The sequence below is a fragment of the Oncorhynchus clarkii genome, chromosome 23 (genome assembly GCF_045791955.1).
Source record: "Oncorhynchus clarkii lewisi isolate Uvic-CL-2024 chromosome 23, UVic_Ocla_1.0, whole genome shotgun sequence".
NCBI lineage: Eukaryota > Metazoa > Chordata > Actinopteri > Salmoniformes > Salmonidae > Oncorhynchus > Oncorhynchus clarkii.
Window position 1 is genome coordinate 21878868 of NC_092169.1, and position 24735 is coordinate 21903602.

General features: G+C 42.7%; 1 protein-coding gene across 10 annotated transcripts in view; it reads right to left on the minus strand.

The window, feature by feature from the left end:
* Window positions 1-6472: 6472 nt before the first annotated feature.
* The window catches only part of LOC139381857 (zinc finger MIZ domain-containing protein 1-like), a 198634-nt gene continuing 180371 nt past the window's right edge, over window positions 6473-24735 (minus strand). For 4 of the 10 annotated variants that reach the window (XM_071125677.1, XM_071125682.1, XM_071125685.1 and 1 more), the window contains 18 exons: window positions 23002-23116; window positions 22273-22478; window positions 21945-22149; window positions 21400-21687; window positions 20991-21173; window positions 20836-20892; window positions 18756-18918; window positions 17773-17974; window positions 17347-17425; window positions 17080-17211; window positions 13062-13167; window positions 12331-12491; window positions 12072-12139; window positions 11898-11966; window positions 11355-11623; window positions 11011-11210; window positions 10328-10609; window positions 8004-9909 (listed from right to left, as the gene is read on the minus strand). In XM_071125677.1, the coding sequence (XP_070981778.1) occupies window positions 9802-9909; window positions 10328-10609; window positions 11011-11210; window positions 11355-11623; window positions 11898-11966; window positions 12072-12139; window positions 12331-12491; window positions 13062-13167; window positions 17080-17211; window positions 17347-17425; window positions 17773-17974; window positions 18756-18918; window positions 20836-20892; window positions 20991-21173; window positions 21400-21687; window positions 21945-22149; window positions 22273-22478; window positions 23002-23116 (2893 nt within the window). In that variant the 3' untranslated portion in view covers window positions 8004-9801. Of the gene's footprint in view, window positions 9910-10327; window positions 10610-11010; window positions 11211-11354; window positions 11624-11897; window positions 11967-12071; window positions 12140-12330; window positions 12492-13061; window positions 13168-17079; window positions 17212-17346; window positions 17426-17772; window positions 17975-18755; window positions 18919-20835; window positions 20893-20990; window positions 21174-21399; window positions 21688-21944; window positions 22150-22272; window positions 22479-23001; window positions 23117-24735 lie in introns of all 10 variants that reach the window. The other 6 variants (XM_071125680.1, XM_071125681.1, XM_071125684.1 and 3 more) reach the window with 4 other exon arrangements.

The following is a 24735-nucleotide window of genomic DNA, read 5'->3' on the forward strand; positions in this document are numbered from 1 at the left end:
GGTGAATCCAGGTGAAAGATATGATCCCTTATTGATGTCACTTGTTAAATCCACTTCAATCAGTGTAGATGAAGGGGAGGAGACAGGTTAGAGAAGGATGTTTAAGCCTTGAGACAATTGAGACATGGATTGTTTATGTGTGCCATTCAGAGGGCGAATGGGCAAGACAAAAGTGCCTTTGAACGGGGTATGGTAGTAGGTGCCAGGCGCACCAGTTTGTGTCAAGAACGGCAACACTGCTGGGTTTTTCACACTCAACAGTTTCCCGTGTGTATCAAGAATGGTCCACCTAAAAGACATCCAGCCAACTTGACACAACTGTGGGAGGCATTGGAGTCAACAAGGGCCAGCATCCCTGTGGAACGCTTTCGAAACTGTCCATTCCTGATGAATTGAGGCTGTTCTGAGGGCAACGGGAGGGTGCAACTCAATGTTAAAAGGTGTTCCTAATGTTTGTTATAGTCAGTGGAAACGCATGTGATACAAGAACTTAATTGCTTGTAATGATTGTAAACATCTTATTGTTTAACATGAGTATTTAAGTACACTCTTAGAAAAAAAGGTGCTATCTAGAACCTAAAATGCTTATTCGGCTGTCCCCATAGAACCCTTTGAAGGACCCTTTTTGGTTCCAGGTAGAACCCTTTTGAGTTCCATTTAGAACTTTTTACATAGAGGGTTCTACATGTAACCCAAAATAATTCTACATGGAACCAACAAGGGTTCTCCTATGAGGACAGCCAAGGAACCCTTTTGGAACCCTTTTTTCAAAGAGTGTAGGGCTAGGTCACTGGCCATAGTCTGTCAAGCCAAGTTTCCATGCACGGGCTTGGACACACATTCCAAATAGCAAACACTTCACAAGAGGGTGGGGACCCAAATTATATTAAGTTTGTTATAACATCCCTAGCTCAAACATAGAAGCGGGGATAAAGTGTCTCTATGGCAACAATGTAACTGGAGAATTCAAACAAACGGCTGGGAAGTCAGAGCGCATGGTTTCGTTTAAGAGCCATGGTAGCTATTTCACGTTCGGTTCATTATTTACTTTCATAAAGTATTAGCTTGATAAGCATCACCACCACCCAGACACATTCAGACACCTATTCTGATCATTGTTTCACTAATTTGTATTTTAACCAATCAGATCAGATCTGAAAAAGATCAGAAGTGATTGTTCAAAAGACCAATTGGTGGAAGAAATATCAGTATTGGGCTGCCTGTCTAAATGCAGCCATAGTCTGGTTTTTCAGTCTCTGCCCTGGTCACTCACTGAATTTCACCAGGGGAGAATTGTTCCGTTTACAATAAAGACATTAGAGCTAGAATAGAGGGAAGAACTGAACAATAGAAATATAGTAACTACAATCATAAATAGAATGTTTACATCCTATTTCTATGGTAAGAACCCACACAAAAGAAAGTTGGTGTACTGTACATCAAACTAAATGTGGTTTTGCGAAAATATTTTACAACACACAAAGTTGGTATAATGTATCTGCATTCTTAACAACTTAATTGCTCATTCACAACTAATGATTATAGCATTCGTCACTAACTGTTTTCCTGTATACTACTGCGGTATAACTGTAGATTGACTTGTATTCTGCACACACATTCAAATCACAAATAGTTAATGCACTTCTACTATAGAATCATTGCTCTCTTTTCTAATAAGAGTACTTTACTTCCAGTATGTTGGCCTTCTCAGCTTTGTTCCAAGCCAAGTGAGATGAAACAGATGATATCCCAGTATAGGGAGGTTTCATGGACAAATAGAAGCCAAAGGCGTGATGTCACATCCTGCACTGAAGGACAGGAAGTCGTGTTGGTTGTCTGGCTGTCTAAAAAAAGACATTAGATCCTTACCAGGAAGTGTTAAAGGCAGGAATAATTAGTGATGTTGGCACACAGGACACAATGAGCAACGGAGTACACTCTTAAAAACATGGATTTATTTGGGAATAAATGTACAACATTATTTTATTCATTCTATATGTTTCAGGTCCATCTTCCATGCCTAAATAGTTTATAGATTATTTTCTCTACAAAAATATTACTGCGACATCCATAGAGATGGAAAGAGGCCTCATAACTTTATCCGTGCCATTATGGCGTCTGTGACAGCATTGGCAGTGCCATTGTGGCTATCTCCATTTTAAAATAGTAATTTGTCTTTTTCTTTTGTTTTGAAAAAGGTGTCAAGCATATGTTGGTGATTTACCGCCACCTGCAGTGCTAGAGTCCTGAACCAAATATTTTATCATTAATTTATTATAGCCACTAGATGGTGGGGTTGAAGCCATTTACAAACCATAGCACCCAATTTCAAGAAGACAATGCTCTGATCATTGGCTGATTGCTCCCAACCCATTGGAATCCACACCCAGTTGACTACTTTAAAATGGTGGATGCCCTCAATGGCCATGCTAAAACGGGTTACATCCATGTCGAGTTCTCTATCCATCTCTATGGTGACATGTAGGAGATTTGTTCTATTATCTTTGACATGGAAGTGCAGGCTTTCTCCTTGAGGAAAGATACTGGAGAAACTAAAATAGCACATTTTTCATAACTTGTAGGTAGGACTGGGGTCTGAACAGAGTTTCTATAATCTGTAGGGAACGCAATATGTGGTCTATACTTGGCATGTAGGTTTTCTCACTTATGGGAGCACAAAGTTGGATATGGTGGGTATATGCAAATTAAAACTGAAGTATTTACTATAGTTCAAAAAGTGTAGTATTTTTGCAGACTGCAATGTTTCTGCAGGCATTACTGTAGTATTTACTGCAGTGTTTTTTGCGGATACTACTGTAGTATTTATATAGTATTCTACAGCAGTAGTTCCTAAAAGTAGAATGCACAGGGTGCAATTTTGAAAGTGGGTAGGTAGTGCATCAGCAGTTTTCCTCATGTCAGTCATTGCAGACCGTAGAGAGCTATTTATAACTTGTCAGAAATCTCCAGATCAACTAGCCCATGTCGGCTAATGTTTTTTAATCACTCAAATATCACATGAACACACATAAGACATGGCAAAACTTGTAGAATTGCAGAAAATGTGCTTTAAAACGGCCAAATTGTCTCTGCACCCAATGAAAAGAGGTGTAGAATTGCTGGAAATTAGCTTTAAAATGGCAACAAAAAGTCTCCATGACATGGCAAAATGTATAGAATTGCAGGAAATAAGCTTTAAACCTGCAACATTTTCTCTCTGCCAAGAAGAGGGGTGTGAACACTTTGTGTCATGAACAGTAATTGTACCCATAGAATGAGACGAGGCATGCACGCGTGTATAGGGGGGGTGTTCCCCAATGCTGGAAGGGGGACATGAATGAAAAAGTTTGGGAGCCCTTGTTCTACAGTATACTACAAAATTATATAATAAGCACTACACGATTGAGGGATACTAGTATTCTAGAGTATACCTACAGTTAGCTACAGAATTCTATAGTAAGGACAAGTAACTGTAGTCTTATTTTATGTGGGTACATGCAGAGAAAACCTATTTCTCCAAACTTTGTTTCCATGGATCAAGTGCTCACATAAAGACTAAATAGATAGGAACACTGTGGGGTAACTGGCTGCTGAATGACATAGAAAAGCAGATAGAACACATCTGGATTGGGTAAAGGTCTATTCCCCCCACCCTAACTGGAGCCAGACTGTCATTATCCAAGAGCACATACCCTGAGCTGGAGTGTCCATCTATCAACATGGGGTAAAGGTTTAGTCTAAATAAATGTTATTATGATAAATGGGATGTTGACTTGCTTGGAAAGTAGGTCATTTGTAACTATTGAAATAACCTGTCTGTGTTGTCAATACCGCCATCTAGTGGAGTGGAGACACTACTTCAACAACTTCAATTACACTGAACAAAAATATAAACGCAACGTGCAGTCATTTTTTTCCTGAATTACAGTTCATATAAGGAGATCAGTCAATTAAAATAAATATATTAGGCCCTAATCTATGGATTTCATGACTGGGAATACAGATATGCATCTGTTAGTTAATCTGAAAGTAGGGGCTAGGATCAGAAAACTAGTCAGTATGTGGTGTGACCACCATTTGCCTCATGCAGTGCGACACACCTCCTTCGCATAGAGTTGATCAGGCTGTTAATTGTGGCCTGTGGAATGACGCCTCACTCTTGACGTCTGTCCGAAGTTGCTGGATATTGTCTGGAACTGGAACATGCTGTAGTAAACAGCGATCCGTTTACTCTGGTGAGTACGCAGGCCATGGAAGAACTGGGACATTTTCAGCTTCCAGAAACTGTGTACAGATCCTTGTGACATGGGGCCGTGCATTATCATGCTGAAACATGAGATTATGGCGGCTGATGAATGGCACGATAATGGGCCTCTGGATCTCGTCACGGTATCTCTGCACATTGAAATTGCCATCAATAAAATGCAATTGTTGCATTTTGTTGTCCGTAGCTTATGCCTGCCCATACCATAACCCAAATGCCACCAAGGGGCCCTCTGGTCACAATGTTGACATCAGCAAGCCACTCGCCCACACGACGCCATATACGTGGTCAGATGTTGTGAGGCCGGTTGGACGTACTGCAAAATTCTCCAAAACAACGTTGAAGGCAGCTTATGGTAGAGAAATGAACATTAAATTCTCTGGCAACTGCTCTGGTGGACATTCCTGCAGTCAGCATGCCAATTGCACGCTCCCTCAAAATTTGTGTCATTGTGTTGTGTGATAAAACTGAGCATTTTAGTGGCATTTTATTGTATCCAGCACAAGGTGCACCTGTGTAATGATCATGCTGTTTAATCGGCGTCTTGATATGCCACGCCTGTCAGGTGGATGGATTATCTTGGCAAAGGAGAAATGCTCACTAACAGGAATGTAAACATATTTGTGCACAGCATTTGAGAGAAATAATAATTTGTGCGTATGGAACAATCTGTGATTGTTTATTTCAGCTCATGAAACATAGGACCAACACTTTATATGTTGCGTTTACATTTGATAGTTTTGTTCAGTGTAAGTGTTTTACATATTAAGGTCGACTAACTAGGGTCAGACTGAGGAGTTAGCTGGTGAGCTAGGGTACCTGTATGGAGCCAGATACCTACCAAAAGGTTGAACATACGTATTCGCTAGGATCGTAAGAAGTCATGCATGAAACATGAAACGTAAACGTTAAAATACATCTGTAAACGTATGTTACTACTATGAATTAACATTTACACGTTCAATTCTTACTTCATATCTCCCTTTACTCGGTGACATTTATTTGTTATGCCTACAAACCTTTGTCAGTAATGTGGCATCTGCAAAGGACATGAACTGAACGTAGTTAGCTGAAGTTAGCTGGTCAATCAAGCAACTCTATCCCAGATGTTACAGCTGCCTTGCAGCTTCTAGATTCATTTCCAAAATAAAAGTCTAAAGCTTGTTTTAGAACGGCATTCAAAGACGACGTTATACCAGTAGATGACATAGTATAGGCTTGGTCCTTGATAAAGACGCAGAAGAACCTTGTCTAGAATAACCACCCGAGTTGCAAAATAGAAAGTAAATAGGCTAGGCCTATTCCACTATCTAAATATGCCATGCTGTTGTGTGTTATTTAATGACCATATAATGGCATCATTTATTTGTATGGACGTGTGGGGATTATTTTAGCAAATGAGAAATGCTCACTAACAAGGATGTAAACAAATTTGTGAAGAAAATTTGAAAGAAATAAGCTTTTTGTGCGTATAGATCATTTCTGGGATCTTTTATTTCAGCTCATGAAACATGGGACCAACACTTTACATGTTGCGTTCATATTTTTGTTCAGTATACTTGAACATTATGTAGCTAACCGTAGCCATCTCTATGATGATTCGTCCCAGAGATTCGTTGTCAGTTGTGATGACAAAATACACTACTGGGTTCGTGACGGGTCCAGACGAAAACAACATCGTCGCAGCAATCGCCAAAGAGCAATATTTTATATGATTTTTAATTTGCAACATCTTTGCATAGTTGTCAACATGACGTTCTGAGAATGGGGGTGTGTGATTACACATGACATTGCAAAGACCCCCAAGAGCGACACCAAATGATGATGTTGTGCACATAGACAGCTAGTCCATGAAAATGATGAATACAATATTCAATAGTATTTGTATTTTTATTGTTAAGAATGTCTTATTCCTCTCCCCATCAAAGCCTTTACTCTCAATATTGAACTCTGTATTTTAGGTCTAAATAACTTTATATGTGATAGGCAGGACTCTTCCTTTTTAAGGTAGTTTCAAACTGGGCATGCATGTAATACTCATATTGTTATGAAAGCTCTTAAACTGACATGACTGCCAGTTGGTCTTCATAGATCTAGCATTCTCTACTGTGATTGCGTCTGGTGCATGACGATACATTCACTGTCATTAAAGTTACATAGAGGATAGAAGATGTAGGCTATTGGAAAACCAAGACCATGATGCATGAGTTTCATTTGAATACATATTTATTAGATAAATATTAGGATGTCACGTCATCTAACTACATACAGTTTTGCAAGACTAAAAATCACAATTCTTTTTTTCTGACCAGTTTAGTATATGAAATGACTGTACACAGAATGTACAAAACAAAAAAGACAACTGCCACCTGGTGTGTCAATCACTTCAGATTGTACCTCGGAAGTCATATTTTTTGCCTAATCGTGTAAAAACTGTAAATTTGACAAAATTGTACAAACTGTAAATTTTGTATCAACAATTTTTAGGAACCACTCATGGTTCCCACAAATCCCGATTGGTACCTCAAAATGTTCTTTATTATTTTGTTGTTGTAGCACCTTTATAAAGTACACAGGTAATAGAGAAATACACAGAAGTTGAATTTTACACAAAGAGAAACAAGTGTGTATTTTTTTTTTCTTCCAACGGCCGTGTTTGAGAAGTAGATAATAAAGTATCTTACATAAATGAACAAATGTGGTCGGGGAGAGAGGACTGTACATCACTATCTCAAACACGGACTCCTTTTCCCACAATTCAACAGTCTCTTCTGACAGGAGGATGCAAACTTTACAAATTCTAAATACACAATGCGTATCATTGTCCCCTGCGTGGGGAAAATGTCTACATTTCTGTAAGTTAATGTGTCTCTATTTGTCATTTACATAATGTACATGCATTCCTTAGACCCTCCAGACCCGTTTATTTCTCTTCTCTTGCATTTAAGTGGCCGAGTAGAGAGGGCCGGGGGGGGAGCCCAACATCTCCCATTTTCTTTCCATGAAAATACATTGCATCCTCTAACACACTCCCCTTGTGTCCATTGACTGTCCAGCTACAGTTGTGTGTGGAGTCTGAACCTCGGACAAGACTCAAACCTCTATGTGGCGTATAGAGAGTAACGTTGATAGACCAGACTTCAGCATCATGTCTACACAGATCTACAGAGCAGGGGAGTCAAAATACCTCGCTGTGGCAGTGCATTGTCTTCAACAAATAGACAGACTAAAGGATCAGTTGTGTTCAGGTGATTCAACCAGCATTGGGGATCATTCCAAAATCCAAACAATATCCACGGATTGATCTAGAAATCTTCAATTTCATTTAGTAGGCTACATAATCTGATGTAAACCAAATTATGATTATTCTCACAAAGTCACTTAATAGATAAACAAAGTAATAACTTAAAATAGGAGAAGAATATCAAAAACGCTACGAGGATAGAATAATACACATGATGATCTTGTCTTGTACAAAAGAGGGTAGCACAAAAATGTCAAAGAACTCACATTCAATTCCAGAGGGTATTAGACTTTTGACTTAAAACAAAAAAAGACTGGGGGTAAAGTCACTTTTCCCTCAATACATTAGCAAATATATTTAAAGCATACATTGTCAGGATGACAACAATCAAAATTATTGTCTTTATAAACCATTGTGGGATCATGTGTGCTTTTCCTTTGTTTTGTTTTTTTAAGATGACAAAATACAGTTGAACAGTAACAAGACACAGAAAATGCAGTGCAACCACACATTTATTCAGAATAATGTTTGATGGGTTCCCTAGGAGTATGCTTAAAGCATAGAAGGGCATCATTCTTACATTATAGTAATGTCCAGGCCAACTCCTACAAACTGTGGGATAACTTTGGTGATGTATCACGCATGGCAACAGTCAAAGTGGAACAAACATGAAAATAAAAAAGTTGGACAATACATTACCATTAACCAAAATCATTCCTTTGCAAGAAAATGTCAAATAAAATCATGATAAAAAAAAATGCAATGACTATAAAATAAAAAAGACAATATTCTTTCCCTCTAATTTAGAACAGAGGCCATTGGCACACATGCACTTCTTAACACATGGTAGAGCCAAACCGTACAGTATAGTTACAGGAGCAATCGCAGGCCTGTAGAACAGAGGAAGACTCACCTTAAAGAGGGAGAAACAGGCTAACTTTCATTCTGGCTCTATTACAAGGGCCCAATATCTTTTGCAACACTAGATGTTTCTGTCTATTATAGACTAAACAGGGACTCTTCTCTTTTTCCTTCAATCTCATCCTCACTCTTTCTCTTGCACACGCACGCACGCATGCACACGCACACACACACACTCTCTCTCTCTCTCCCACACAATTCTATATCATTCTAACCCAAAACTAATGTATTGGTAAAATTCATTTTTGTATAGCCCACAGCCCGACATGGCATTGTACTGCAATATCAGGGAAGAAAAACTTTAACAACATTGGACGGGTTGATGGACAGACAGAATAGTTAACAGTGCTGATTCTTCGATAGACTGGGTTGGGCTAGCTAGAAGGTTAGAATCCTCCCCAACAGGCCTTGGTCTCTCCTCTCAGTGCTCTGCCTGTGATGTGGTGTGGGGCTGTCTGTTGTGCTTCAGTAGAATGGATGGAACGGACCCAGTGCTGACTGACTGATGTCACGATGGAAACACACTGTGAGCTAAGGGTCAGAGGTTATAAGAACACACTTTATTTAGGTCAAAGGTCAGGCGTTAAAGGTCGTGGTCTCAGGGGATCAGGGCTTGGAAGAACACACATCAAAATAAGATTGATAGAAACACTGGCCAGGACAAAAAGATGACTTTTCTTTCCTATTATTGTATGTTTTTCTTTGTTTTTGTATAATGGGGGAAATAAGAATGATAAAACAATACTACAACACTTTTTCCTAAAAGCCCACACAGAGAGTTCGGCCTGTGAGGTCATACGCATAGAACGTGATTAATAGCTGCACAGTTTTCTTTCGATATAATATCACTTAAGGACTAGACAGCCGACATTGGCTGTCGACGTGTTGTTGTCGGCCAGAGGAGCTCCGCAGCTCCGCGATTCTTTACATGAGGAAGAGTGTGTGTGAGGAAGTGAGGACATGAGTGCATTTCCTGTTTCCTGTCTCTTTCACATACAGCGTCCACTCCCTGACATCCAGACTGTCATCCTCATCATCATCTCATGGTCTGACAGATGACCTCATGCCACCTACACGTCTATGCCACAATTGACAAAACATTGTGTGTGTGTGTGTGTGTCCGACGGGGTGTGAACCCGGGTGTGTAGGAGGTGTGACCTGACTGGGGGTTTGAACTTTGAACCCTGGGTCTGAAGTGCACTACACATTGGGTAAGTCCACTCGGAAGAGTCCCCACTACCAGTCCATATGAGGATGACGGTGTGTCTATGGACTCTATGGAGAGTCCAGCTGGTTGGACACACAGCCTGTGGTGTGTGTGTGTCTGTAGAGAAGATTTGGGTTTGGCTCGAGGGGTGAGGGAGGCGAAAGGTTAATTGTTCTCGAAGAGGGAGAGCAGGTCATCGTTGCTGTTGGAGGGGAGGTCCGGGGGGTCCAGATAGGACAGGAGCTCGTCTGGGTTGGCCAGCTCTGGAAGCAGCTGTAGAGAGAGAGACAGAGAGAGAGAGGTAGATGAGGGAGGGAAGGAGGAAGAGCCAGAGAAAGGGAAGATGGGGGAGAGAGGGAGAGAGGAAGAGAGCGAGAGATGGAGTGAGAGAGGTAGATGAGGGAGGGAAGGAGGAAGAGCCAGAGAAAGGGAAGATGAGGGAGAGATGGAGTGAGAGCGATAAGGGAAGAGAGACAATAATTAAGATGCATATTGTCAATAGACTTCTCATTTCTATCCAAGAGTCTTTTTAAACAACTAAAGGTATTAGCATAGCAGCTGACATGCTCCATCAAACCAAAGCTAGGTAATGAGAGAAGCTTTAGCAGACGATGCTAATGCTAGCTAGATGACGTTTGCACCTGTTTGCGCATGCATCCTAAGCACGATGTCACAATGATGTCACACTTACATCTAGGGAGGGCTCGGGCATGTCACCACTGATTTGACCTTCAATGCCCGAGGAGGGGTTAAAGTTCAGATCGCTGTGCTGGTGGCTGTTCTGGCCTTGCTGCAGCTGGGGAGGTGGGGCCTGCTGGCGAGGGGGCAGCAACGATTGGCCGCTGTGATGTAACGACTGCCCTGATTGGCTGCCACCGTGATGTATCAACTGGCTGTTGGAGTGAGGAGGCGCGTGCAAGCTCTGCTGTTGCATGGAATTATGGGACTGATCAGTGCTGGAAGGATGAGACATCTAAGGAGGGAGAGAGACATGGAGGGAGAGAGAGACAGAGGGAGAGAAAGAGAGAGAGACGCAGGGAGAGAGAGAGAGGCAGGGAGAGGAAGTAGAATGTGTTTAAAGAAAGCTCTGCGCTGACATGTAGAGGATGACATGAGCAAGGCTGCAAAGACAAGCTGAGCACAATGCCAAAGCTATCCTGATTGAGATCAGTGCTTTTTATGAACTACAAGGTCTTTGACAGGCCTGACATGAGATGATATACAATAAGTATTCCTATTCCTTTCATACGACATTTGTTGTACCCTCCACCTGGGAAATGTTTGGGTGTGGGTGTACTACTTTTCTATGAGGATCTTCAGCAACTCTGGTATGAGTGACCCTGGTGGTTGGTAGTGGAGGTGTAGGGGACTTACAGGGCCGTTGATGCCGTGGCTGAGGGGCTTGTCCTGGGATAGAAGACCCCCGGGGAAGTCTGGGGGGTGGGACAGCTGAGGGGTGTGGATAAAGTCACTCATGGGGGATCCTCCTCCTCTCGGTCCACCTCCACCACCTCCCCCGCCCGAGGGGTTACCGTGGGCGAAGTCAAAGTTCCCGTGACCGTGGTAAGTGTTGCCTAGCAGCACAGAAAAACATAAATAAGGGGAGGGCACTCTTAAGGTTGTCTCCCATACCTTGTTATGACTCTGGATAAGAGTGTCTGCTAAATACACAACATTTAACATGTTCAAAATGTGTAATATCTGAATTCTGGTCTTACCTGGGCCTCTCGGGCCACCGTACTCCCCTGGGTTGACCCCGGCGCCGATGCCCCCGTGCTGAGCAGGGCCTGATGGGTAATGGGAGGGGCCAGGGCCCAGCTGGGCGATCATCTCCATGACATTGGGCATGGTCATCTGGGAGGGGCTCATGGTCTTGAAGCGTTTGGCCAGTGGTCCATCAGGGTCTTCTTTAATATGGAGGTCAGATTTGATGGGCACTGGCCGCCAGCTACACGATGGGTCAATGTTCACCTCCTCAAACTCCGAACTACGGGAAGAGAAAGGGGACCTTTTTATACAGTCCCATATTACAAAGGATGGAGGAAGTGGAAAAGTCCAGTATTACGAAGACACTGTGGTAATAATAATATTGGGAATAGTGGAAAATAACATTTAGTCACTACAGGATGAAGAAGGGAATTGTTATGGTCCCTTATTACATAGACACTATAGAAATAATAGTGGGAAAACCGGATAAGAACATGAAGCACGGAAGGTTAATAATAATAACTATTGTTAGTAATAAGGATGAATAAACATACTTCTGGATGGCGTTGAGGATTCCCCACATGTACTGGTCCACCTCTAGACCCTCTAACAAGGCAGTTTTACTGTGAAGAGAGAAAAAGTGAGAGAAACACTCATCATTTTAACTCATTCAAAAAGGAGACATAACTTTATTGACAAAACATAGTTTGGAAAGGGTCATCACATACTTGCATACAGGACACCTCCACATCCCCCTCTCACAGTTCAGCTGCAGATACGACTCCAGATCAAAACACTGTGGTTAGACAAAACACTTATGAGTCTTCAGGTCTCAGGCAAGGTTACTCATCACATTAGCGTAGTTCACCGAACAACTGTGCTATAAGGGCCTAGAGTTTTTCCTGGTCTAGGCACATAGTCAGGGAGAACTGGTGGCCCTATCCAGCCATCTACCATGTGAAAACATACCCCTTTCTCCCGTCCTACCTGTACGTGTTTGCAGTCATGCCCCCTGGCGGGCAGCTGGATGCGCCTGAAGGTGATTGGACATTTGAGGGAGACTTTGATGGCGGTCTGCTCAATTCCGTCCTCCCCATTTAGACTGGTGTTACCCGACGAGGCCACAACGCTGCTGAAGTTCCTCTTAACTGGAGGGAGAGACGGAGATTAGAGTTAGATTAGAGTTAGATTAGAATTAGATTAGAGTTAGATTAGAATTAGATTAAAGTTAGATTAGAGTTAGATTAGAGTTAGATTAGAGTTAGATTACAGTTAGATTAGAGTTAGATTAGAATTAGATTAGAGTTAGATTAGAGTTAGATTAGAATTAGATTAGTTAGATTAGAATTAGATTAAAGTTAGATTAGAGTTAGATTACAGTTAGATTACAGTTAGATTACAGTTAGATTAGAGTTAGATTAGAATTAGATTAGAGTTAGATTAGAATTAGATTAGAATTAGATTAGAGTTAGATTAGAATTAGATTAAAGTTAGATTAGAGTTAGATTAGAGTTAGATTACAGTTAGATTACAGTTAGGCATATTAATGTAAAGGTAGTAAGATGGGGTAAAGGCTATATTAGTATAGTAGTAGTATAGTACAACATAATAGTGGTAACATGCTCTTGGTGATGCAGTGTTCTGCTGGCAGGAGTCAGAGTTATAGTAAGACAAGGTATCGACTAATGCAGTATAGTTTTGCAGTAACAGTAACATACTCTTGGTGATGCAGTGTTCTGCAGGCAGGAGTCTCTTCTTCAGGAGCCCTTGCAGGACGGAGCGGACTGAAGGCCTGTGGACCAGCTGCAGCACAAACAGGTGCGACTGCACATAGAGGAGGGAAATAACATAAATAACATCAAGACATAAATAACAAAGACATACATGACATAAAGACATAAATAACAAAGACAAAAATAAAAGAAATAACATAGACATAAATAACAAAGACATAAAGACATAAATAACACAAAGACATAAATAACATAAAGACATAAATAACACAAAGACATAAATAACATAAAGACATAAATAACAAAGACAAAAATAAAAGAAATAACATAGACATAAATAACAAAGACATAAAGACATAAATAACACAAAGACATAAATAACATAAAGACATAAATAACATAAAGACTTAAATAACATAGACATAAATAACACAAAGACATAAATAACAAAGACATAAATAACATAGACATAAATAACATAAAGACATAAATAACATAAAGACATAAATAACACAAAGACTTAAATGACATAGACATAAATAACATAAATAACATAAAGACATAAATAACACAAAGACATAAATAACATAAAGACTTAAATGACATAGACATAAATAACATAAATAACATAAAGACATAAATAACACAAAGACATAAATAACATAAAGACATAAATAACATAAAGACATAAATAACATAAAGACATAAATAACATAAAGACTTAAATAACATAGACATAAATAACACAAAGACATAAATAACAAAGACATAAATAACATAGACATAAATAACATAAAGACATAAATAACATAAAGACATAAATAACACAAAGACTTAAATGACATAGACATAAATAACATAAAGACATAAATAACATAAAGACATAAATAACACAAAGACATAAATGACATAGACATAAATAACATAAATAACATAAAGACATAAATAACACAAAGACATAAATAACATAAAGACATAAATAACACAAAGACATAAATAACACAAAGACATAAATAACATAAAGACATAAATAACATAAAGACATAAATAACACAAAGACATAAATAACATAAAGACATAAATAACACAAAGACATAAATAACATAAAGACTTAAATAACATAGACATAAATAACATAAATAACATAAAGACATAAATAACATAAAGACATAAATAACATAAAGACATAAATAACATAAAGACATAAATAACATAAAGACATAAATAACAAAGACATAAATAACATAAAAACTGGATGATGAACACATTAAGTGTATCCTCTATATCAGGGGTGTCAAAGTCAAATGGACGGAGGGCCAAATAAAAAAATCAGCTACAAGACGAGGGCCGGACTGTTCGAATGTTCATTGAAAATTTTTTAAATGACGCATATAGTCTAGTGAACCTAATTGAACCTACTGAAAACCTAACAAATATATTACAATATGATCAGATAAATAAAGCAATATTTTCTTATGGCTCTGTCAGTAATCTTTAATTTTCAACAGACACAAAAGACAAATTTCCTTTATATAAATATCCCCATAACATGAACATTAAATGAAAGAAACCGGTATTCAAGGCACCATCAGTAGACTATATTTTCTATTTTAGCAAAAGTGGGCTAAATTTACTTCAAAGAAAAAACAATAATAGCAATTTTCTATCATCCACTCAACTGAAATATTTTTAAAATATAATTGGATTGAAATACAAAAAAATAAAGTGCAAAAATCTATTAATCAAAAACAACACTTTGTTTAAGGAGAAGTAACATGCAGTGAAAACAAATATTAAATTTTAACTTTTAAACTTGAACTGAGTAAAAACTCTAAATATGTGATTGCACAGTAATGTTCACTTGTTTGAGGTTGAGGGTGATACTTGGTGGTGTCCCATCTTTTCCACAAGTTCATCAATGTTCGGGGTAAGGCTCTGAGCTGAAGAAATCCTCAGAATTGAGTGGAGGTGTTCAGCAGTAAGTCGACTTCTGTGTGATGTTTTGTTCAGGTTCATCAAAGAAAACAGTTGTTCACACAGGTATGTGCTGCCAAACATAGACAACGTTTGAGCAGCCTGGATGCGCAGCTGGGGCATTGTGCCGGGGAGGAAACGGGCGAACTCCGCAGCACCCACTGCCGCATATTTTGCCCTCAGTGCATCATTGCATTGGAGGTCAATCAACTCCATTTGGAGGTTTGGTGGTGAGCTTTCCACGTCAACAGCAAATGGGTTACCGAGCAGTTCCAACCTGCTTTTTTGTGCTTCAAAGTCAGCAAATCGGCGTCGAAAGTCAGCGGCAAGCATACCTATTTTATCAGCCAACTGTGTGCTCGGGAACGCACTGGTAGAGAGCTTCTCTTTCATGGTCTGGCAGCTGGGAAAGTGGCTCAAATTTTCTTTCCGCATCTGCGTCTCCCACAGAGTCAGTTTGGTTTTAAATGCCTTCACTGTACTGTACATATCAGAGATGACACGATCCCGACCCTGCAGCTGCAAGTTTATTGCATTCAGATGACTCGTAATGTCACACAGAAAAGCCATTTCACACAGAAACATTTCGTCTCGGAGTTGTGTTGTGTCTTTCCCTTTGCTGTCCAAGAACAGACAAATCTCCTCACGAAGCTCGAAACATCTTTGAAGCACCTTTCCCTGGCTTAGCCATCGCACCTCTGTGTGATAAGGCAAATCACCATGCTCCGTTTCTAACTCCGTCAGAAATGCCTTGAACTGGCGGTGATTCAAACCTTTGGCTCTGATAAAGTTAACTGTGCGCGTGATGATGCTCATTACATGCTCCATTTTCAAGGCTTTACCGCACAACGCTTCCTGGTGTATGATACAATGATAAGCTGTCAGCTCACCTGTCGCGTTTTCCTCTTGCATCTTTTCCCGTATCTTCGCCACCAGTCCGCTCCTGTGTCCACACATCGCAGGTGCTCCGTCGGTTGTCAAACCCACAAGTTTTTCCCAAGGCAGCTCCATCTCATTTACACATCTTGACACCTCTTCATACAAATCATGCCCCGTAGTTGTGCCATGCATAGGACGTAAAGCCAAAAACTCCTCTGTCACGCTTAGGTTGGAGTCCACTCCGCGGATGAAAATTGACAACTGGGCAATGTCAGAAATGTCGGTGCTCTCATCCACAGCCAAGGAATATGCAATAAAATCTTTTCCCTTTTTCACAAGCTGCTCTTTTAGATTGATGGACAACTGGTCTACTCTCTCGGCAATGGTGTTTCTGCTCAGACTCACATTTAAAAAGAGTTGCCTTTTTTCTGGGCAAACTTCGTCACAAACTTTAATCATGCAGTTTTTGATGAAATCCCCCTCCGTAAATGGCCGGGCTGATTTAGCGATCTCTTCTGCCAAAATAAAACTGGCCTTGACAGCAGCCTGGCCTTGTGATTTGGCTTTTTTGAACAGAGCCTGTCGAGATTTGAGGCCTCGTTTTAATTCCTCTGCCTTTTGTAGCCTTTGTTCCATGTCCATATTCTTGTTTTTGTCCGCGTGTTTCGTTTCATAATGTCGTCTCAGATTATACTCTTTCAGTACCGCCACACTTTCTCCACACAGAAGACACACAGGTTTTCCAGCTACCTTCGTGAACATATACTCCGACTCCCACCTTGTTTGAAACCCCCGGTTCTCAGTATCCACCTTCCGTTTTGCCATTTTTGATGGGTATCTGAAAGTTAATTTTACTGTGATGCTGACGACTGCTGTGCCAATAAATATTGAAATGAAGCAGCCTACTGCTCGGTGCGTCACCTTTGCATTGTGGGAAATGTAGTATTGGTGCGTGTAAAAGATCTGCGGGCTGCCGGCTTGCTGCGGGCCGGTTCTAATAATAAATCAAGATCATCCCAGGGGCCGTAAAAAACCTTCTTGCGGGCCGGATGTGGCCCGCGGGCCTTGACTCTGACATATGTGCTCTATATACATTTAAAATATCCCTTGTATCCTTTGCTCTGCATATTCTATTGAAATGTGTACTCACACAACAGCACGCGGTGACGGTGATCTGGATGGTGTTTCTGCCAGGCTGACACACTTGCTTCAGGTGCAAGGGTTTGTGGGACGTCTTGTTGTCGCCCCGCTCGATGGTCAGCGGTGTGGCGTTGACACTGACCTGGAAGGAAGGAGGACAGTGTGTGTGTGTGTGTGTGTGTGTGTGAGTCTGTGTGTGTGTGTGTGTGTGTGTGTGTGTGTGCGTGTGCGTGTACGTATCTGTATGCATGCTGCATGCGTACGTGTGTGTGCTGACCTGGACGGAGGCAGGCCAGTTGGTGTTCATCTGTCGGTCCTCATGGTGGTAACACTTGAACTGCAGCTCCAGGTCTGACCTAGAGGGGGCAAAGAGAAAAGGGCAGAAGTCAATACAGTCAAATACAAAACAGTTTTTCTTAATCCTCTGGGACACCCAGCCAGGACAGCACAGTTTTGTTCCAGTCCAGCACTAGCACACCTTATTCAGTTGGTCAAGTGTTTGTTAATATGCTTAGTTGAAAGTTATTTCAATTATCAGGACTGCTATTGGCCAATATTGTACAGGGAATGCGAACAATGGCAACATTTTTTGTGACGGAACAGAAATAAGACTGGTGTCTCACCTCCACATGAGGGTCTGGTGTAGAAACAGTCGTAGGTGTATGTGTCTGTGTGTGTGTCCGTCTGTGTGTCTGTATCTCACCTCCACATGAGGGTCTGGTGTACCGACGGTCGTAGGTGGTAGACGTGGTTACTGACGGCGAGGTTGTGTTCCAACCGGAAAGGTTCCAACACCACGCCGTCCCGGACCGGGAAGGTCAACCGCAGCTCCTCGTTGGGATTGGCTGATGGGAGCGGAGAGACAGGACAGGAAGATAGGACGTCAGCTTTCCTTTTAACTGTATCTGTGGCAGTGGGGTAAGAGTTGTATATTGGTTTATTAACAGTCAGACATACAGGAGACAGTGGCTGGGGCACCAGGATACCACTGTGAGGTATTAACTAACTAACACCTGTGATATTTAAGTATTTCATTTTTAATACATTTGCAAAAATGTCAAAAAAACGTTTTTGCTTTGTCATTATGGGGTATTGTGTGTAGATTGATGAGTTGGAAAAACGATTTAATACATGTTAGAATAAGGCTGTAACGTAACAAAATGTGGAAAAAAGTGAAGGGGTCTGAATACTTTCCGAATGCACTGTATCAGGGCAGCATGTAGTAGTGATCAGGGTTGGACTCAATTCTATTTAATTTCCAGTCAATTCAGAAAGTAAACCAAATTCCAATTCCACATTTTCCCAATTTAAAAGGATTGCAAAGAATTGGAATTCCAGTGTACTTTCTGAATTGACTGGAATTGAAATGGAATTGACCCCAACCCTGTTAGTTATGTAGAGAAGCAGTCATGTAGTGAAGTAGTCGTGTCTCAATGGCTTTGTATCTCATGAAAATGAAATAAAACCATCAATGTACTGCTAAAACCTGGTTGTGCAGGCATTGCTGGATTTTCAGCCAAAGGTATCGAAAGCGTTACTGACGGCTTGGTCTAGCTCTGCTGGACTGTCTGTAGACTAGCCACTGTGTGTGTGTGTGTGTGTGTGTGTGTGTGTGTGTGTGTGCATGCGTGCGTGCGTGTGTGCGTGCATGCATCCATGTCTGGGTGCTCCAGTGTAAGTACTCACTGGGAGGTGGAAGCGCTGACATATTTGGTTTCATGTCAGGCGGGAACGGGGGCTTGACATCCTGGTTGGGCGAGAGGTACGGGGGTATACTGCTTCCGGGGGTCATAGGAGGAGTGGGGTTACCAGGCACCGGGGAGTGGGGGTAGTTACCTGGCCTGGGGGCCTGCAGAGAAGGAGAGAGGTAAAGGGAGAGGGAGGGGGGAAAAAGGAGAGAGGGGGAGGGGGAAAAGGAGAGAGGGAGAGGGGGGAAAAGGAGAGAGGGAGAGGGGGGAAAAGGAGAGAGGGAGAGGGGGAAAAGGAGAGAGGGGGAAGGGGGAAAAGGAGAGAGGGAGAGGGGGAAAAGGAGAGAGGGGGAAGGGGGAAAAGGAGAGAGGGAGAGGGGGGAAAAGGAGAGAGGGGGAAGGGGGAAAAGGAGAGAGGGGGAGGGGGGAAAAGGAGAGAGGGGGAGGGGGGAGAGAGAGGGGAGGGGGGAAAAGGAGAGAGGGAGAGGGGGGAAAAGGAGAGAGGGAGAGGGGGAAAAGGAGAGAGGGAGAGGGGGGAAAAGGAGAGAGGGGGAGGGGGGAAAAGGAGAGAGGGGGAGGGGGGAAAAGGAGAGAGGGGGAGGGGGGAAAAGGAGAGAGGGAGAGGGGGGAAAAGGAGAGAGGGAGAGGGGGGAAAAGGAGAGAGGGGGAGGGGGGGAAAGGAGAGAGGGAGAGGGGGAAAAGGAGAGAGGGGGAAGGGGGAAAAGGAGAGAGGGGGAGGGGGGAAAAGGAGAGAGGGAGAGGGGGAAGGGGTAAAAGGAGAGAGGGGGAGGGGGGAAAAGGAGAGAGGGAGAGGGGGAAGGGGGAAAAGGAGAGAGGGGGAAAGGGGAAAAGGAGAGAGGGGGAAGGGGGAAAAGGAGAGAGGGGAAAGGGGAAAAGGAGAGAGGGGGAAGGGGGAAAAGGAGAGAGGGGGAGGGAGGAAAAGGAGAGAGGGGGAAGGGGGAAAAGGAGAGAGGGGAAAGGGGAAAAGGAGAGAGGGGGAAGGGGGAAAATGAGAGAGGGGGAAGGGGGAAAAGGAGAGAGGGGGAAGGGGGAAAAGGAGAGAGGGGGAGGGGGGAAAAGGAGAGAGGGGGAAGGGGGAAAAGGAGAGAGGGGAAAGGGGAAAAGGAGAGAGGGGGAAGGGGGAAAAGGAGAGAGGGGGAAGGGGGAAAAGGAGAGAGGGGGAAGGGGGAAAAGGAGAGAGGGGAAAGGGGAAAAGGAGAGAGGGGGAAGGGGGAAAAGGAGAGAGGGGGAAGGGGGAAAAGGAGAGAGGGGGAAGGGGGAAAAGGAGAGAGGGGGAAAAGGAGAGAGGGGGAAGGGGGAAAAGGAGAGAGGGGGAAAAGGAGAGAGGGGGAAGGGGGAAAAGGAGAGAGGGAGAGGGGGAAAAGGAGAGAGGGAGAGGGGGAAAAGGAGAGAGGGAGAGGGGGAAAAGGAGAGAGGGAGAGGGGGAAAAGGAGAGAGGGGGAAGGGGGAAAAGGAGAGAGGGGGAGGGGGGAAAAGGAGAGAGGGGGAAAAGGAGAGAGGGGGAGGGGGGAAAAGGAGAGAGAGAGAGGGGGCGAAAGGAGAGAGGGAGAGGGGGGAAAAGGAGAGAGGGAGAGGGGGGAAAGGAGAGAGGGAGAGGGGGAAAAGGAGAGAGGGGGAGGGGGGAAAAGGAGAGAGGGAGAGGGGGAAAAGGAGAGAGGGAGAGGGGGAAAAGGAGAGAGGGAGAGGGGGAAAAGGAGAGAGGGAGAGGGGGAAAAGGAGAGAGGGGGAGGGGGGAAAAGGAGAGAGGGAGAGGGGGAAAAGGAGAGAGGGGGAGGGGGGAAAAGGAGAGAGGGAGAGGGGGAAAAGGAGAGAGGGAGAGGGGGAAAAGGAGAGAGGGGGAGGGGGGAAAAGGAGAGAGGGAGAGGGGGGAAAAGGAGAGAGGGAGAGGGGGAAAAGGAGAGAGGGGGAGGGGGAAAAGGAGAGAGGGGGAGGGGGGAAAAGGAGAGAGGGGGAAAGGAAGAAGAGTGATACATACGGGTTAAAGAAAAACCATGAGAGATAGAGAATTCAAAGAACTCATTTTGCTTAGACAAAGGATAAAAAAGGAGGGCACATACCCCGTTGCCTTGGCTATATGAGTATCCACCTCTGTTCTGACCGTTGAATGGCTCTTGCTGTGTATGGAACAGACATCAATGGTTAAATGTACAGATGCACAATGGGAGCAGGAGTAAATGGTCAAATGGTTATGTTAGTGTGAGGGAGCTCTCACCCTATAGTACTGTCCCATGGGCATGCCTTGCGGGTGGTACTGGCCTTGCCCCTGCCCCCCGGGCATCCTCTGGCCGGGGTAGTTTGGGGAGGGCATCGGCCTGGATGGGTTAGAGGTGGGGTACTGACTCTGCTGGGGAGGGAACTGACCGTTAGGAGCATACTGCTGACCCACGTAGTTTGGCTGTAAGGGAGAGAGAGAGAGAGAGAGAGAGAGAGAGAGAGAGAGAGAGAGGGAGAGGGAGAGAGAGAGGATCAATCAGCAACTTAATTATTCTATTAACATTTGTAAGAAAGGCATGCACTGCATGTTGGGAGGTACTATGAGAATATAATACTCAAAGGAAACATACACCCCCCCCACCCTAAACACACACATATCCCTCCCCCACACACACCATCCAACTCACCTCCCCAGGATAGGGCCTCTTCATGCCCTGCATAGGCATGGCCTGCCTGGGGCCTCCAGGTCCTCCGTAGCCCTGCTGGGGCATCCTCTGGCCATGGGCCCCGAAAGGCCCCATGCCTGGGGATTGAGTTTGGTTCATGCCCATGGTAGGCCCACCCATGCTCGGGTTGTTCATGGCCTGGCCCATGTTGCCTGGGTTCATGCCTCCAGGGGGCCCTCTGGAGCCGGGCTGGTTCATGAACTGGTTGTTGTAGGCCTGGCCTGGGCCCATCTGGAAGGAGGAACACATCTGGACGAAACATAAAGGAGGAAGAAAGGACAAAGAGTTACAGTTTAGTATGAAGCTGCAGGTTTTACTCCATGGTTTTAGTCTGTATTTAGTGTACAATGTATGTCGTAGTATCTGGTTTTCCTGAGGCCCAAAACAAGATATTATAGGTAAGTAACTACATTTGTTTCTAACTTTTAGCAACCTGTATTATGGCAATGGTGTGTTTGTGTGTGTGTTATGATAACAGTATTTGTACATGCGTGACGTGTCCATACCTGTCCATACTGGTTAATCTCTTTGTTCTGTGTCTCCTGCTGCATGGCTGCCACGGTAGCAGTTGCTGTGGCGGTTGCCGTAGCAGCGGCGGCGGCAACAGCAGCGGCAGCAGCAGCAGCTGCTGGTTGGGTGAAGTCGCCAGGCTGGCGGGAGTGTTGAGGCATGCCCATCCCCCCTGGGGGAGTGTTAGGACCACCTGGGTAACTATATAACGGAAACAATATGAATTAGAGCTGTGCATACTGTATGTGTTAAAAGCATAGAGTAAGAGTGAGATAGAGAATGTGTCCGTCTCAACTTCATTCATGTGTGTGTATGACCTCTTACCTCCCGCTGTAGCCCCCTCCACCGGGGTATCCCTGCCTGCCATACATCCCCTGCTGCATGTAGCCCTGACCCTGGCCTCCCTTGGCTGGGAACTGCTGCTGCTGGCCAGGAAACTGGGGGGAATTGAGGCCTGCCGGACCCCCAGACATACCCTGGCCCATGGGGTTACCACCTGGGTTCATATGGCTGGAGCTGTTGGCCAACACCTGGGTGAAGAAAGGTCATATGTCAAATCATCTCACTAACAACTGATCATTGATATAGTTTTTGATTAGACACAGCAAACAGTGTTAGGTCAAGCACAGAGATCCTAATATGTCATTCTATGATGCCAACTCACTGTGTGGGACTTCAAAAAGAGATCTTTGATATAAGCCTAGCTTTTGGTGATACACACACAGCGTACCATATTTCAACCAACATCAGAATTCCAATTAACCCCTAGCCTCTAGCCCCTGGGAGCTTTTGTCAATCTGAGAGGAATGTCTAGGTAAAAGCAATATGGTGATGATTCCACCAGGTCCAATCAGAGGGCAAGATGGAACTACCGCCATATTACACCTATCCAATCATCTCAGATCTACACAAAGTGCCCAAGGAGATTTGGAATTCAGGGTCTGTCGTCGGTAGTTCAATTACTAGACTCAATACAAAGGTATATGAGCGTGTGTTGTGTGTCGAAAACATCAAATAGTGTGTACTGAAGTGTGTGTGTGTTGTGTGTCTCACCTGACTCTGTGACGTGTTGGTCACACCCCACACGGTGGTAACAACAGACAATGACCCCGGGGGCTGGTTGGTGTTCTGTTGCCATGGAACTGAGTCGTAGGCAAATGACCCATCACTACAGAACAAATACGAACACACACATTACCCGAGAGATAGGCAATATGGACAAAAAATCCATACCGCGATATATAGCCTGAATTGATGTGATAACAATAAATATAAATATAAGTGTATAACATTGATGTGATAACAATAAATATAAATATAAGTGTATAACATTGATGTGATAACAATAAATATAAATATAAGTGTATAACATTGATGTGATAACAATAAATATAAATATAAGTGTATAACATTGATGTGATAACAATAAATATAAATATAAGTGTATAACATTGATGTGGACCATATTTTTTTGTAATGATCCTTTAAAGCCCTCCAGACAAAAACTACATTTTCTTGTGTTTTATAAATATTTCCACACTATGAGGTTGGAATAATACTGTGAAATTGTGGAAATTTAGTATAAGAGCTGTTTGAAAAGACCGCCTGAAATTTCAGCCTGTTTTGGTGGGATGGAATTTTGGCCAGTGAATTAGGAATTAGAATTCTAAATAGGATTTGGCATGCCATGGTGACATCACCATGCTGTAAATTAGTTAATAGACCAATAAGATAGAGAGTACCAAACCTCTCTGCCAATAACCAGTGTGGTAAAGTACTTAAGTAAAAATACTTTAAAGTACCAAGTATTTTGGGGGGATATCTGTACTTTACTTTACTATTTATATTTTTGCCAACTTTAATTTTTACTTCACTGCATTCCTTAAGAAAATTATGTACTTTTTACTCAATACATTTTTCCTGACACCCAAAAGTACTTATTACATTTTGACTGGAACACACACTTACCAAGAGAGCATCCCTGGTCATCCCTACTGCCTCTGATCTGACGGACTCACTAAACACAAATGCTTCGTTTGTAAATTATGTCTGAGTGTTGGAGTGTGGCCCTGACTATCCGCCAATTGTGCCGTCTGGTTTGCTTAATATAAGGACTTTTAAATAGTTTATACTTTTACTTTTGATACTTAAGTATTTTTTTAAACCAAATACTTTTAGACTTTTACTCAAGTAGTATTTTACTGGGTGACTTTCACTTTAGTCTTTTTTTTATTAAGGTATCTTTACGTTTACTCAAGTATGACAATTGAGTACTTTTCCCATCACTGCCAACAAAATGTCATTTTCAGTTTTCCCCTCCCACTCAGACCACACCCAGACAGTCCTAGCAAAATTCTTGCTTGGGACATTGCTCTATGCTAAGAAGTTATTTTTGTTTCTCTTTGACCATTTTTTATTGAAAACAATTACAGTAAGATACTTGATTGTTATCCAGAAAATGAAATTGAAATTGAGATAAAAACAGCTGCATTGGACCTTTAAACTACCACTTCTAGTTTGATGGTTGTAGCCATCGATTGTCCAATTAACAATCACCAATATTAACAAACTTATTTCAGCTCAATCTTCACATTTCTCTAGTATAGGCTGTTTATCGTAATGAGTAATATCAGCAAAATTCCGGCGATCAGTGATCGTTTCACCCACGCACGCACGCCGTGGATTTCATTTGGCCAAGTACATAACACAACAGAGGATTGCATATCCACCCAGAATGTGAAATGTGCTCATAATCCTTGGAATCCTTTGGCCACATATATGTTATTT